The sequence below is a fragment of the Nerophis lumbriciformis genome, linkage group LG37 (assembly GCF_033978685.3).
Source record: "Nerophis lumbriciformis linkage group LG37, RoL_Nlum_v2.1, whole genome shotgun sequence".
Taxonomy (NCBI): Eukaryota; Metazoa; Chordata; class Actinopteri; order Syngnathiformes; family Syngnathidae; genus Nerophis; species Nerophis lumbriciformis.
The window spans coordinates 2,261,915-2,277,596 of NC_084584.2; the positions used below are offsets into that span (position 1 = coordinate 2,261,915).

The window sequence follows — 15,682 nt, forward strand, 5'->3', positions numbered from 1 at the left end:
CCCAGACACCCAAAACAGTCCAAATACCATAACTAACACTGGAAGTCCTGGAAGCCCAGGTACCACAAGTAGCCCAGACACCCCTAACAGTCCAAATACCATAACTAACACTGGAAGTCCTGGAAGCTCAGGTACCACAAGTAGCCCAGACACCCCTAACAGTCCAAATACCATAACTATCACTGGAAGTCCTGGAAGCTCAGGTACCACAAGTAGCCCAGACACCCAAAACAGTCCAAATACCATAACTATCACTGGAAGTCCTGGAAGCTCAGGTACCACAAGTAGCCCAGACACCCCTAACAGTCCAAATACCATAACTAGCACTGGAAGTCCTGGAAGTTCAGGTTCCACAAGTAGCCCAGACACCCAAAACAGTCCAAATACCATAACTAGCACTGGAAGTCCTGGAAGCTCAGGTACCACAAGTAGCCCAAACACCCAAAACAGTCCAAATACCATAACTATCACTGGAAGTCCTAGAAGCTCAGGTACCACAAGTAGCCCAGACACCCCTAACAGTCCAAATACCATAACTAGCACTGGAAGTCCTGGAAGCTCAGGTACCACAAGTAGCCCAGACACCCAAAACAGTCCAAATACCATAACTATCACTGGAAGTCCTGGAAGCTCAGGTACCACAAGTAGCCCAGACACCCCTAACAGTCCAAATACCATAACTAGCACTGGAAGTCCTGGAAGTTCAGGTTCCACAAGTAGCCCAGACACCCAAAACAGTCCAAATACCATAACTAGCACTGGAAGTCCTGGAAGCTCAGGTACCACAAGTAGCCCAAACACCCAAAACAGTCCAAATACCATAACTATCACTGGAAGTCCTGGAAGCTCAGGTACCACAAGTAGCCCAAACACCCAAAACAGTCCAAATACCATAACTAGCACTGGAAGTCCTGGAAGCTCAGGTACCACAAGTAGCCCAAACACCCAAAACAGTCCAAATACCATAACTAGCACTGGAAGTCCTGGAAGTTCAGGTACCACAAGTAGCCCAGACACCCAAAACAGTCCAAATACCATAACTAGCACTGGAAGTCCTGGAAGCTCAGGTACCACAAGTAGCCCAAACACCCAAAACAGTCCAAATACCATAACTAGCACTGGAAGTCCTGGAAGTTCAGGTTCCACAAGTAGCCCAGACACCCAAAACAGTCCAAATACCATAACTAGCACTGGAAGTCCTGGAAGCTCAGGTACCACAAGTAGCCCAAACACCCAAAACACTCCAAATACCATAACTATCACTGGAAGTCCTGGAAGCTCAGGTACCACAAGTAGCCCAGACACCCCTAACAGTCCAAATACCATAACTAGCACTGGAAGTCCTGGAAGTTCAGGTTCCACAAGTAGCCCAGACACCCAAAACAGTCCAAATACCATAACTATCACTGGAAGTCCTGGAAGCTCAGGTACCACAAGTAGCCCAGACACCCAAAACAGTCCAAATACCATAACTAGCACTGGAGGTCTTGGAAGCTCAAGTACCACAAGTAGCCCAAGCACCCCTAACAGTCCAAATACTATCACTGGCACTGGAAATCCTGGAAGCACAGTCACCGCCAGCAGCCCTGGAAATCCTGGAAGCTCAGGTACCACAAGTAGCCCAGACACCCAAAACAGTCCAAATACCATAACTAGCACTGGAAGTCCTGGAAGCTCAGGTACCACAAGTAGCCCAGACACCCAAAACAGTCCAAATACCATAACTAGCACTGGAGGTCCTGGAAGCTCAAGTACCACAAGTAGCCCAGACACCACTAACAGTCCAAATACCATAACTAGCACTGGAAGTCCTGGAAGTTCAGGTTCCACAAGTAGCCCAGACACCCAAAACAGTCCAAATACCATAACTAGCACTGGAAGTCCTGGAAGTTCAGGTTCCACAAGTAGCCCAGACACCCAAAACAGTCCAAATACCATAACTAGCACTGGAGGTCTTGGAAGCTCAAGTACCACAAGTAGCCCAGGCACCCCTACCAGTTCAAATACCATCACTAGCCCTGGCAGCCCTGGGATCACAGCCACCACCAGTATCCCTGGAACTCCTGGCACCAGTGTCCCTGGAACTCCTGGAAGTTCAGGCACCTCAAGTGGCCCAGGCATCCCTCCCAGCTCAAATACAATCACAAGCTCTGGAACTCTTGGAAGCCCAGGTACCACAATTAGCCTAGGCACCCCTATCAGCCCAAATACCATCACCAGCCAAGGCACCCCTGGGAGTTCAGGCCCCAGTAATAGCCCTGGCACCACTGGGAGACCAGGCATCACAAGCACCTCAGGCACCCCTGTAGGCTCAGGCACAACCGTCAACCCAGGTACCATCACCAGCCCTGGAAACCTTGGGAGCCCAGTCACCACAGGCCCCACTGTCATTTTAGTGGATCCGGTACTACAAAGAGTCACAGAGACAGCAGTTGCATCAGCCACAACAGCCACAGCAACAGCGGCAGCAGTGACAGGAGCAGCTGTGCTAGCAATAGCAGCCGCTTCAGGTGAAATTATTCTTGAAAATGCTGCAGAAAGAGTTGCAGCAGCTGCAGAAACAGCAGCTGCTGCTTCATCTTCTCTTATAGCAGGCACAATAACTGCATCTGCAGCAGCACAAGCCGCAGAAGTTGCAGCAGATGAGGCTCTATTGGCTGTAATAGCTGCGGGGCAAGTGGCAGAAAATGCAACAGGAGCCTTGGCCCCTCTTGCAAGAACTTTATTCATAGCAGCAGCAAATGCAGCAATAGCAGCGAGAGCAGCTGCAGAGGCTGCTGTTTCAGCAGCCAACACTATGGAATCTGGAATTACTACAGCTAATGCACAATTTGCCATAGAAGCGGCAAGAAATGCCAGCCAAGAGGCTGCAATGGCTGCACAAACCCTCAGAGCATTACTTACTTCAACAAGCCTGCCATCAGGAACAGAGGACACTGTAAGACAAGTGTTGCTTTTAGCTGAAAATGCTACTGAATTAGCAATTGACACAGCAATGGCAAACTCACTGGCATTGGACACAGCAGAGCAAGCTGTGGCCGCAGAAGCAGGAACTGAAGTTGCTCAATTATCTGCAACAGCAGCCGCAGTAAGAGCACAAATTGCAGCAGCTTTAGTAAGAGAATCCACAGGGGTGATATTAGATGCTGTGAATGACCTGGATATTAGCATCACCGATTCTACAAACAGCCCAGGTACCACAGACAACACAGGCCCAACTGGAAGCTCAGGTACTAGCAGTATTCCTGGCAACCCTGTGAGCCCAGATCCCACCAGCAGCTTTAGTACCCCTGTAAGCTCAGGCACCACCAGCATCCCTGGCACATTCAGCACCCCTGGCACATTCAGCAGTTCCGGCACCTCTGGAAGCACAGTCACTGCCAGCAACCCTGGAACTTCCGGAAGCTCAGGTACCACAAGTAGCCCAGGCACCCCTACCAGTTCAATTACCATCACTATCCCTGGCAGCCCTGGGATCACAGCCACCACCAGTATCCCTGGAACTCCTGGCACCAGTATCCCTGGAACTCCTGGAAGTTCAGGCACCACAAGTAGCCCAGGCATCCCTCCCAGCTCAAATACAATCACAAGCTCTGGAACTCTTGGAAGCCCAGGTACCACAATTAGCCTAGGCACCCCTATCAGCCCAAATACCATCACCAGCCAAGGCACCCCTGGGAGTTCAGGCCCCAGCAATAGCCCTGGCACCACTGGGGGACCAGGCATCACAAGCACCTCAGGCACTCCTGTAGGCTCAGGCACAACCGTCAACCCAGGTACCATCACCAGCCCTGGAACTCTTGGGAGCCCAGTCACCACAGGCCCCACTGTCATTTTAGTGGATCCGGTACTACAAAGAGTCACAGAGACAGCAGTTGCATCAGCCACAACAGCCACAGCAACAGCGGCAGCAGTGACAGGAGCAGCTGTGCTAGCAATAGCAGCCGCTTCAGGTGAAAGTATTGCTGAAAATGCTGCAGAAAGAGTTGCAACAGCTGCAGAAACAGCAGCTGCTGCTTCGTCTTCTCTTATAGCAGGCACAATAACTGCATCTGCAGCAGCACAAGCCGCAGAAGATGCAGCAGATGAGGCTCTATTGGCTGCAATAGCTGCGGGGCAAGTGGCAGAAAATGCAACAGGAGCCTTGGCCCCTCTTGCAAGAACTTTATTCTTAGCAGCAGCAAATGCAGCATTAGCAGCAAGAGCAGCTGCAGAGGCTGCAGTTTCAGCAGCCAACACTATGGAATCTGGAATTACTACAGCTAATGCACAATTTGCCATAGAAGCGGCAAGAAATGCCAGCCAAGAGGCTGCAATGGCTGCACAAACCCTCAGAGCATTACTTACTTCAACAAGCCTGCCATCAGGAACAGAGGACACTGTAAGACAAGTGTTGCTTTTAGCTGAAAATGCTACTGAATTAGCAATTGACACAGCAATGGAAAATTCACTGGCACTGGACACAGCAGAGCAAGCTGTGGTCACAGAAGCAGGACCTGAGGTTGCTCAATTATCTGCAACAGCAGCCTCAGTAGGAGTACAAATTGCAGCAGCTTTAGTAAGAGAATCCACAGGGGTGATATTAGATGCTGTGAATGACCTGGATATTAGCATCACCGATTCTACAAACAGCCCAGGTACCACAGACAACACAGGCCCAACTGGAAACTCAGGCACTAGCAGTATTCCTGGCAACCCTGTGAGCCCAGATCCCACCAGCAGCTTTAGTACCCCTGTAAGCTCAGGCACCACCAGCATCCCTGGCACTTCCAGCAGCCCTGGCACCCCTGGAAGCTCAGTCACCACCAGCAGCCTTCTCACCACAGGGAGCCCAGGCATCAGCAGCAGCACAGGCTCCCCTGTTAGCTCAGGCACAACCGCCAACCCAGGTACCATCACCAGCCCTGGCACCCTTGATAGCGCAGTCACCACAGACCCCACAGTCGTTTTAGTGGATCCGGTACTACAAAGAGTCACAGAGACAGCAGTTGCATCAGCCACAACAGCCACAGCAACAGCGGCAGCAGTGACAGGAGCAGCTGTGCTAGCAATAGCAGCCGCTTCAGGTGAAAGTATTGCTGAAAATGCTGCAGAAAGAGTTGCAACAGCTGCAGAAACAGCAGCTGCTGCTTCGTCTTCTCTTATAGCAGGCACAATAACTGCATCTGCAGCAGCACAAGCCGCAGAAGATGCAGCAGATGAGGCTCTATTGGCTGCAATAGCTGCGGGGCAAGTGGCAGAAAATGCAACAGGAGCCTTGGCCCCTCTTGCAAGAACTTTATTCTTAGCAGCAGCAAATGCAGCATTAGCAGCGAGAGCAGCTGCAGAGGCTGCAGTTTCAGCAGCCAACACTATGGAAACTGGAATTACTACAGCTAATGCACAATTTGCCATAGAAGCGGCAAGAAATGCCAGCCAAGAGGCTGCAATGGCTGCACAAACCCTCAGAGCATTACTTACTTCAACAAGCCTGCCATCAGGAACAGAGGACACTGTAAGACAAGTGTTGCTTTTAGCTCAAAATGCTACTGAATTAGCAATTGACACAGCAATGGAAAATTCACTGGCACTGGACACAGCAGAGCAAGCTGTGGTCACAGAAGCAGGACCTGAAGTTGCTCAATTATCTGCAACAGTAGCCGCAGTAAGAGTACAAATTGCAGCAGCTTTAGTAAGAGAAACCACAGGGGTGATATTAGATGCTGTGAATGACCTGGATATTAGCATCACCGATTCTACAAACAGCCCAGGTACCACAGACAACACAGGCCCAACTGGAAACTCAGGCACTAGCAGTATTCCTGGCAACCCTGTGAGCCCAGATCCCACCAGCAGCTTTAGTACCCCTGTAAGCTCAGGCACCACCAGCATCCCTGGCACTTCCAGCAGCCCTGGCACCCCTGGAAGCTCAGTCACCACCAGCAGCCTTCTCACCACAGGGAGCCCAGGCATCAGCAGCAGCACAGGCTCCCCTGTTAGCTCAGGCACAACCGCCAACCCAGGTACCATCACCAGCCCTGGCACCCTTGATAGCGCAGTCACCACAGACCCCACAGTCGTTTTAGTGGATCCGGTACTACAAAGAGTCACAGAGACAGCAGTTGCATCAGCCACAACAGCCACAGCAACAGCGGCAGCAGTGACAGGAGCAGCTGTGGTAGCATTAGCAGCCGCTTCAGGTGAAATTATTGCTGAAAATGCTGCAGAAAGAGTTGCAACAGCTGCAGAAACAGCAGCTGCTGCTTCATCTTCTCTTATAGCAGGCACAATAACTGCATCTGCAGCAGCACAAGCCGCAGAAGATGCAGCAGATGAGGCTCTATTGGCTGTAATAGCTGCGGCGCAAGTGGCAACAAATGCAACAGGAGCCTTGGCCCCTCTCGCAAGAACTTTATTCTTAGCAGCAGCAAATGCAGCAATAGCAGCGAGAGCAGCTGCAGAGGCTGCAGTTTCAGCAGCCAACACTATGGAAACTGGAATTACTACAGCTAATGCACAATTTGCCATAGAAGCTGCAAGAAATGCCAGCCAAGAGGCTGCAATGGCTGCACAAACCCTCAGAGCATTACTTACTTCAACAAGCCTGCCATCAGGAACAGAGGACACTGTAAGACAAGTGTTGCTTTTAGCTGAAAATGCTACTGAATTAGCAATTGACACAGCAATGGAAAATTCACTGGCACTGGACACAGCAGAGCAAGCTGTGGTCACAGACGCAGGACCTGAGGTTGCTCAATTAACTGCAACAGCAGCCTCAGTAAGAGTACAAATTGCAGCAGCTTTAGTAAGAGAATCCACAGGGGTGATATTAGATGCTGTGAATGCCCTGGATATTAGCATCACCGATTCTACAAACAGCCCAGGTACCACAGACAACACAGGCCCAACTGGAAACTCAGGCACTAGCAGTATTCCTGGCAACCCTGTGAGCCCAGATCCCACCAGCAGTTTTAGTACCCCTGTAAGCTCAGGCACCACCAGCATCCCTGGCACCTCCAGCAGCCCTGGCACCTCTGGAAGCTCAGTCACCACCAGCAGCCTTCTCACCCCAGTGAGCCCAGGCATCAGTAGCAGCACAGGCTCCCCTGTTAGCTCAGGCACAACCCCCAACCCAGGTACCATCACCAGCCCTGGCACCCTTGATAGCGCAGTCACCACAGACCCCACAGTCGTTTTAGGGGGTCCGGTACTACAAAGAGTCACAGAGACAGCAGTTGCATCAGCCACAACAGCCACAGCAACAGCGGCAGCAGTGACAGGAGCAGCTGTGGTAGCATTAGCAGCCGCTTCAGGTGAATCTATGGCTGAAAATGCTGCAGAAAGAGTTGCAATAGCTGCAGAAACAGCAGCTGCTGCTTCATCTTCTCTTATAGCAGGCACAATAACTGCATCTGCAGCAGCACAAGCCGCAGAAGATGCAGCAAATGAGGCTCTATTGGCTGCAATAGCTGCGGCGCAAGTGGCAACAAATGCAACAGGAGCCTTGGCCCCTCTCGCAAGAACTTTATTCTTAGCAGCAGCAAATGCAGCAATAGCAGCGAGAACAGCTGCAGAGGCTGCAGTTTCAGCAGCCAACACTATGGAATCTGGAATTACTACAGCTAATGCACAATTTGCCATAGAAGCGGCAAGAAATGCCAACCAAGAGGCTGCGATGGCTGCACAAACCCTCAGAGCATTACTTACTTCAACAAGCCTGCCATCAGGAACAGAGGACACTGTAAGACAAGTGTTGCTTTTAGCTGAAAATGCTACTGAATTAGCAATTGACACAGCAATGGCAAACTCACTGGCATTGGACACAGCAGAGCAAGCTGTGGTCACAGAAGCAGGAATTCTAGATGCTGAATTATCCGCAGCATTAGCCTCAGTAAGAGTACAAATTGCAGCAGCTTTAATAAGAGAATCCACAGGGGTGGTATTAGATGCTGTGGATGCCCTGCGTATTAGCATCACAGATTCTACAAACAGCCCAGGTACGACAGACAACACAGGCCCAACTGGAAACACAGGCACTAGCAGTGTTCCTGGCAACCCTGTGAGCCCAGATCCCACCAGCAGCTTTAGTACCCCTGGAAGCTCAGTCACCACCAGCAGCCTTCTCAACCCAGGGAGCACAGGCATCATCAGCAACACAGGCTCCCCTGTTAGCTCAGGCACAACCGCCAACCCAGGTACCATCACCAGCCCTGGTAACCTTGGAAGCCCAGTCACCACAGGCCCCACTGTCATTGTTGTGGATCCCACCAGCAGCTTTAGTACCCCTGTAGGCTCAGGCATCACCAACAACCCTGGCAATTCCATCACCAGCCTTGGCATCCCTGTAAGCTCAGACCCCACTAGTAACCCAAACACCTCCGTCAGACCAAATACCATCACCAGCTCTGGCTCAGTCATCACAGGCACCCCAGTCATTTTAGTGGATCCGTTAGTACAAAGAGCCTCAGATACAGCAGTTGCAGCAGCCACAACAGCCACAGCAGCAGCAGCAGCAGTGACAGGAGCAGCCGTTGTAGCAACAGCAGCTGCTTCAGGTGGTAGTGTTTTTGCTGCAAATGCTGCAGAAAGTGTTGCAGCAGCTGCAAACACAGCAGCTGCTGCTTCATCTTCTCTGTTAGAAGGCACAATAAATGCATTCGCAGCAGTGCAAGCCGCGGAACTTGCAGCAGTTGAGGCTGAATTGGCTGCAATCGCTGCGGTGGAAGCGGCAGGAAATGCAACAGGGGACATGGCTTCTCTTGCAAGAAATCTATCTGTAGCAGCAGTAAATGCAGCAGTTGCAGCGAGAGAAGCTGCAAATTTAGCAGCTGAAGCAGCAAACCTTACAGAATCTGGAAATGTTACAGCTGATGCACAATTTGCCATAGAGGCCGCAAGAAATGCCAGCCAAGAGGCAGCAATGGCTGCAGAAACCCTTAACGAATTACTTAATTCAACAATCTTGCCAGCAGGAATTGAGGACACTGCAAGACAAGCGTTGGTGTCAGCTGAAACTGCTGCTGTATTGGCAAATGACACAGCAGTACAGGCCTTGGTGGCACTGGACACAGCAGAACAAGGATTGGCAGCAGAAGAAGGAAGTCAAATCGCTCAATTAGCTGCAGCATTAGCCACAGAACAAGTACAAAATGCAGTGGATTCAGCAAGAGAATCCGCAGCTGTGGTATCAAATGCTGCGGATGCACTGTCCTCAAGCAATGAAGACGTTTTCGAAGCTTCAGCAGCAAGCTCCTTAGCGGCTGCAGCAACATCCCTTGCAGCCTCTGCAGCAGCAGCAACTGGTGCAGATCTATCGGAGGAAGTCAGTGAGGCCTTTCAAAGGGCAGAGGAAGCGTCTGAGGCAGCTAGATTAGCGGCGGATGGAGACACGGATCCAGAAAGAGCTGCAGAGCTAGCTAGAAACGCCACAAGGGCTGCAGAAGAGGCAGCAGATGCAGCAGAACGAGTGGCTGCTGCTGCACGTGAGGCAGCTGAAGCGGGAAGCGTTCAGGAAGAGCTTGCACTGGTATCATCAGCTGCGGCAATGGCAGCCAGACAAGCAGCGATGGCGGGCCCAGGCGAAGTTGACGAAGCTGCACAAGAAGTGTTGAGCGTATCGAGGGAAGCTTCAGAACAATTTTCATCCCTCCTTAATGAGGATCCATCCAGACTGACACCTGAAATGCAGTCAGCGGTTCAGAATGCAGAGCAGATTGCTTTGTTGACAGAAGTTACAGGAGTAATAGCAGAAACCGTCGACAATGGCGTAGACGCACAATCTGCTGCACAAGACGCTGCACAAGCTGCTGGAAGAGCAGCATCAATAGCAAGAGCAGCAACAGACGAAACTCTTTCTGCTACAGAATCGGTTAATACTGCGCAACGAGCAGTGGTGGCTGGTCTGACAGCCTCGACGGCAGCAGCAACAGCAGTTGGTGCTGCTGCAGCGGCAACAGCCGGGACATCAGCCCTCCCTGCATCCGGGATTGCATTGACGGCCGCCAGCGAAGCAGCGAGCGCCGCCACATCACTGAGCGCGGGTGAAGAAACTTCTTTAGACTTTGCTGTCGTTGAAGCAAACGAAGCAGCTGGACTAGCTCAAGATGCAGCTGATGCTGCCACAACAGCAGCACAAACAACTGAATCATCTTTGGACCAGCAGCTGGCAGAATTGGCTCAGGATTCAGCCAGAATAGCGGAGAGGGCAGCAAACGCTGCACAGATGGCGGCCTCCGTCCCAGCAACAGCGCAAATGATAGCAGCTGCCCTGGTAGCTGCCACAGAAGTAGAAAGGGATTCTGCAGAGCTCAGACAAGAGTTGGAGAATTTACTGTCAAGTGCGTCACCAGAAACCCTCAGAGAGCGTATTGCACTAACAAGCATTCAAGCTGGGGCGGATGTAGCGCAATGCGTTGCGGAGTTCTCCAGAATGGCGGCAGAGTCGGGTGTGACGTTGACCATGACGCGGAGCATCGCAGACGTTGAAGAAACGGAGTCTTATGCCTCCGCGGCGGCAAAATTGTCCAGGACCACGACGAATAACACCAGGGGGTTGTTCGACATCACGCTGCAAACAAATGCTGCAAATATCAAGAAGTTCTCGTTCACCACAGCACTCGCTGCCGTGGTTACGGTGTTACTATTAAGCGTGTCGTAAATGAAGGACTTTTAATTTCATGAAGAAAACCATTTTGTTCATTCCTGTGTTATATTTGATAATTTATATGTGAATGTAGGCGACATATTGCTTATGTAAATGTATTTTGATACTGAGGTAATCCAAGGGATTTTACTTTTTGAATGAATAATCCAATTAATTTTTGCATTATTATTGTTATTATTATCAAGTCGTTTACTTTCAGGAGACGTATTTTGTGTTCAACCAGTGTTTGCTTTAAGATATATATTTGGCTAAATATTGTAATTGTTTTGATTTTAAATGGACACATGTCACTTTAAGAGTGTGCGGGCTGATTGCTACAGCGGTGACAGATGAAGAAACATGTGGCTCGTTAAAGCACAATGGAGAGGAGCCTCGCAACTTTCTGAACATGTTTTGGACAGGTCACTGGACAGTTTGCTGGATGTCTAACCAGTATGAAACGTGCATCCTGTGGAATGAAAAAAAAACCAACAAATGTGTAATTTTTTTTGTTTTTTTTTGTAAAATAAATACACAGCGCTGCAACTGACAACGCTGAGTGGCTTCAAACAAAGCAGTCTTTCTTATTCGATTTGCAGTGCGAGCATACTTGTAAGTCGACGTATGTTCTGGCAAACAATGTGTGGGAAATGAGAATGTAATTTGGTAAAATGGTAAATGGGTTATTTTTCTACTTTTCTACTTCAATCATCAATCAATCAAAGTTTACTTATATGGCCCTTAATCGCACATTTCTCAAAGGGCTGCACAAGCCGCAACAACATCCTCGGCTCAGATCCCACATCAGGGCAAGAAAAAAACTCAACCCAATGGGCACAATGAGAAACCTCGGAGGGCACCGCAGATGTGGGGACCCCCTCCCCTGGGCGACCGGTGCAATGGATGTTGAGTGGATCTAGTTAATAATGTGAGAATCCAGTTCATAGTGGGGCCATATTGAATGGAGACAACTGCATCTCTGTCTGGACTGGAGCCTGCAGTGCCTCAGACTGGAAGTCTCTGCAGAGAGTGGTGAGGAAGGCGGAACAGATCATCAGGACTCCTCTTCCTCCTATCTAGGAAATCGCAAAAAGACGCTGCCAGACCAGGGCTCAGAAAATCTGCAGAGACTCCTCCCACCCCCACCAAGGTTTTTTTTCCACTACTGGACTCTAGAAAGAGGTTCCGCAGTCTCCGTAGCAGAACCTCCAGGTTCTGTAAGACTCAGGCCATAAGACTCCTGAATGCATCATAACAATCCCCTCAATTCCCCCCCAAAACGGATTAACTGGCTGGACTCCATCCATCCATCCATCTTCTTCCGCTTATCCGAGGTCGGGTCGCGGGGGCAGCAGCTTAAGCAGGGAAGCCCAGACTTCCCTCTCCCCAGCCACTTCGTCCAGCTCCTCCCGGGGGATCCCGAGGCGTTCCCAGGCTAGCCGGAAGAGATAGTCTTCCCAGCGTGTCCTGGGTCTTCCCCGTGGCCTCCTACCGGTCGGACGTGCCCGAAACACCTCCCTAGGGAGGCGTTCGGGTGGCATCCTGACCAGATGCTTGAACCACCTCATCTGGCTCCTCTCGATGTGGAGGAGCAGCGGCTTTACTTTGAGCTCCTCCCGAATGACAGAGCTTCTCACCCTATCTCTAAGGGAGAGCCCCGCCACTCGGCGAAGGAAACTCATTTCGGCCGCTTGTACCCGTGATCTTGTCCTTTCGGTCATGACCCAAAGCTCATGACCATAGGTGAGGATGGGAACGTAGATCGACCGGTAAATCGAGAGCTTTGCCTTCCGGCTCAGCTCTTTCTTCACCACAACGGATCGATACAGCGTCCGCATTACTGAAGACGCCGCACCGATCCGCCTGTCGATCTCACGATCCACTCTTCCCCCACTCGTGAACAAGACTCCGAGGTACTTGAACTCCTCCACTTGGGGCAAGACTATAAAGACAATACAACATGCATCCATAAACGTGCAATATATTTATCTGTACAGTAATCTACTTATATATATCTGCACCTTATTGCTCTTTTATCCTGCACTACAACCAGCTAATACAGCAAAATGTTGTTCTTATCTGTACTGTAAAGTTCAAATTTGAATGACAATAAAAGGAAGTCTAAGTCTAAGTCTCTAAGTCTTTAAGTCAGCAGCGCAGAGACGCCACCGGCTGATGCACAGAGGAGTGGTCCAACAGCTCGCGCTTCATCTGTGGTCATACTTGCCAACCTTGAGACCTCTGATTTCGGGAGGTGGGGGTGGGGGGTGGGGGCGGGGGCGTGTTCGGGGGTGGGGCGGGGGGCGTGGTTGTGGGCGTGGTTAAGATATATATATATATATATTAGAGATGCGCGGATAGGCAATTATTTCATCCGCAACCGCGTCAGAAAGTCGTCAACCATCCGCCATCCACCCGATGTAACGTTTGATCAGAACTGCACTCGCCCGCCATTCGCCCGTTGTTATATATCTAATATTAATAAAAATTTAAAAAAAAGGGCGAAAACTACGCGAATTGCACCTTGTGCAGACAAGATTTTTCGATCGGACACGGAGGAATTAGCGATGTAAAAGACCACGTTGGGACAAAAAAACACAAGTCTAATGCCGTTGCTAGCGATACAAGTGGAAAACTTTCAACGTTTTTCGTCGCCCAAACAGATTCTTTGGATGTGATAAATGCCGAAGTTTTATTTACGGAGGCAATAATTGAGCATGGACTTCCAATCGCACTGGCTGATCACATGGGACAGTTAATAATGTAATGCAACCTTTAAAAATCATTACGCGGTGATCGCGGTCCCAAAAATAAACTTTTCTTGCATGATAATGTCCAGAAAAACTCACTTTATATTACTATAGAGTCCTTTTAACGAATGAGTTTGATGGTTTATCACAAACCTTAAATGAAAGAAGTCCTTTGTTCTCCTGCATCATGCATGCGCAATCCTGTCGGCTGTATTTCACAGCACGACATACTGTTAAAAGTGTTTATACTATTTATACTTTCAATTAACAAATTGAAGTCTTGTGAAAGGTTGACAGGATAACTGGCATTAACTGTCAAAATAATTTCAAACTATTGAAGTTAGTTTACAGAATAAACATGTCAATCAACCCATATGATTTTTGCTGTAATATTTTTGTTTTGAAAAGTCACTGGGACTGATAGAAAAGTGATGGTTTTAGCAACATTTTAACCTGTCTGAATGCTAATAATCATTTTGCGTCGGGGGGCGAAGCCCTGAACCCTCCACCAGGACTTTGTCCTGGACCTACCGAGGCCTGCGGCCCTTGGACCCTGGCTACTAGGTTTTTCTGATTTAAAAGTTGGCAGGTATGGTGAGGTTATAAAGCTTTTGCCTGTTAAAGAAAGGAGACTGATCCAATGCACAGACATTCGCGTGCCACGCTGTCACGACCCAGAGGCACACCAGTGCGCAATCATATGGGAGCCGCGCTGAGCGCACCTCCAAGCGCGTCTCGCTGCCGGCGACGGCCGGGTATATGGGCCCGACACTCCAGCGCCATCCATTTTCAGGGCTAGTTGATTCGGCAGGTGGGTTGTTACACACTCCTTAGCGGGTTCCGACTTCCATGGCCACCGTCCTGCTGTCTATATCAACCAGGGTGAGCCCCACCACTTTCGTGAGCGCACTGCGCGCGGAGTGACCCCTGTTACGCGCCCCCGGCAACAGGGGTGGCAAGCAGGTAAGCTGCGCGGGCGGAGCGCGCGGAGTGACCCATGTTACGAGCCCCCGGCCACGGGGGTGGCGGGCAGGTAAGCTGCTTACCTGCTGCGCGTGACGCCGGCCGCGGCGAAAGCGGACGAGGCGGGGTGTCGGTGCGGTGGGCGCGGTAGTGACCCTGGACGTGCGTCGGGCCCTTCTCGCGGATCGCCTCAGCTACGGCTCCCGGTGGGGCCCTCTCGGGGGAAGGGGCCTCGGTCCCGGACCCCGGCGAGGCGTCCCTTCTCCGCTCCGTAAAAGTGTCCATCTCTTTTCTTTTTTCTTCTTCTGTTGTGGCATATGCTGCAGGTGCCTGCTCATTTTTCGTATGTGGGTAACAACATTTAACTATGTATATTTATTTCCGAATTGGTTTAACTGCCACCCGCAAAAAACAAAAACAAAAAAATCTAATTAATCCGCCCGACCCGACCCGCGAGCGGATAAAATCTTATTTTTTTTAATTTCATCCGCCCGATCCGCGGATAATCCGCGGACTCCGCGGTTGTGTCCGCAAACCGCGCATCTCTAATATATATATATATATAAGAAATACTTGACTTTCAGTGAATTCTAGCTATATATATATATATATATATTTATATATATATGTATATAAATAAAATAAATACTTGAATTTCAGTGTTCATTTACAAACTACAACTCACAAACACTTTAGAGTTAGGCTCCACCATCAGAATGTGTACTTAAACTTATAAAGATCACATGGATATTATTCAGTGAGTTGATTCACCAAAACTAACCTGTTGTACAGGAGGAAAAGGCATTTCAATTGTTCACAGACTGGTCGCGCTCATCAGAATGACAAGACACTTCCGGTCTGCAGGTGATAGCATTCAATTGGGAAGAAACGCCCTACTGCCCCCTACTGACCAATGTGAATACTGATAAATGTGTAATGACAGCTCCAAAAACGAATTCAAACCACAAAATAAAATAAATAAATCAACACAAAAATGTGACACATTATGGGTGGGTCACATATGCATGTACAGTAGATGGCAGTATTGTCCTGTTTAAAAGTGTCACAACATTGCTGTTTACGGCAGACGAACTGCTTTACGGTAGACACTGTTGTTGTGTGTTGTCAACACGTCACTCAGGTCCACCTGAATTTCGGGAGTTTTTCGGGAAAAAATTTGTCCCGGGAGGTTTTCGGGAGAGGCGCTGAAATCCGGGAGGGTTGGCAAGTATGTCTGTGGTCACCTGATAACCTCTTCACGCAAGAGACGGGGGCAGAGCAGAAAAGAGACGGCAGATCAACTGATCTAAAAGGGGGGTATATTTAAAGGCTAGAGTATACACATGAG

The 15,682-nt window shown here is 49.8% G+C and overlaps 1 protein-coding gene across 1 annotated transcript; it reads left to right on the plus strand.

Moving 5' to 3' along the window:
- The first annotated feature begins 2,083 nt into the window (after positions 1 to 2,083).
- On the plus strand, positions 2,084 to 11,774 carry LOC133577190 (uncharacterized). The gene has a single exon (XM_061930822.2). It carries the CDS (start codon positions 2,798 to 2,800, stop codon positions 10,634 to 10,636), a length of 7,839 nt encoding a protein of 2,612 aa, XP_061786806.2. The 5' UTR covers positions 2,084 to 2,797; the 3' UTR covers positions 10,637 to 11,774.
- The last annotated feature ends 3,908 nt before the right edge of the window (positions 11,775 to 15,682 follow it).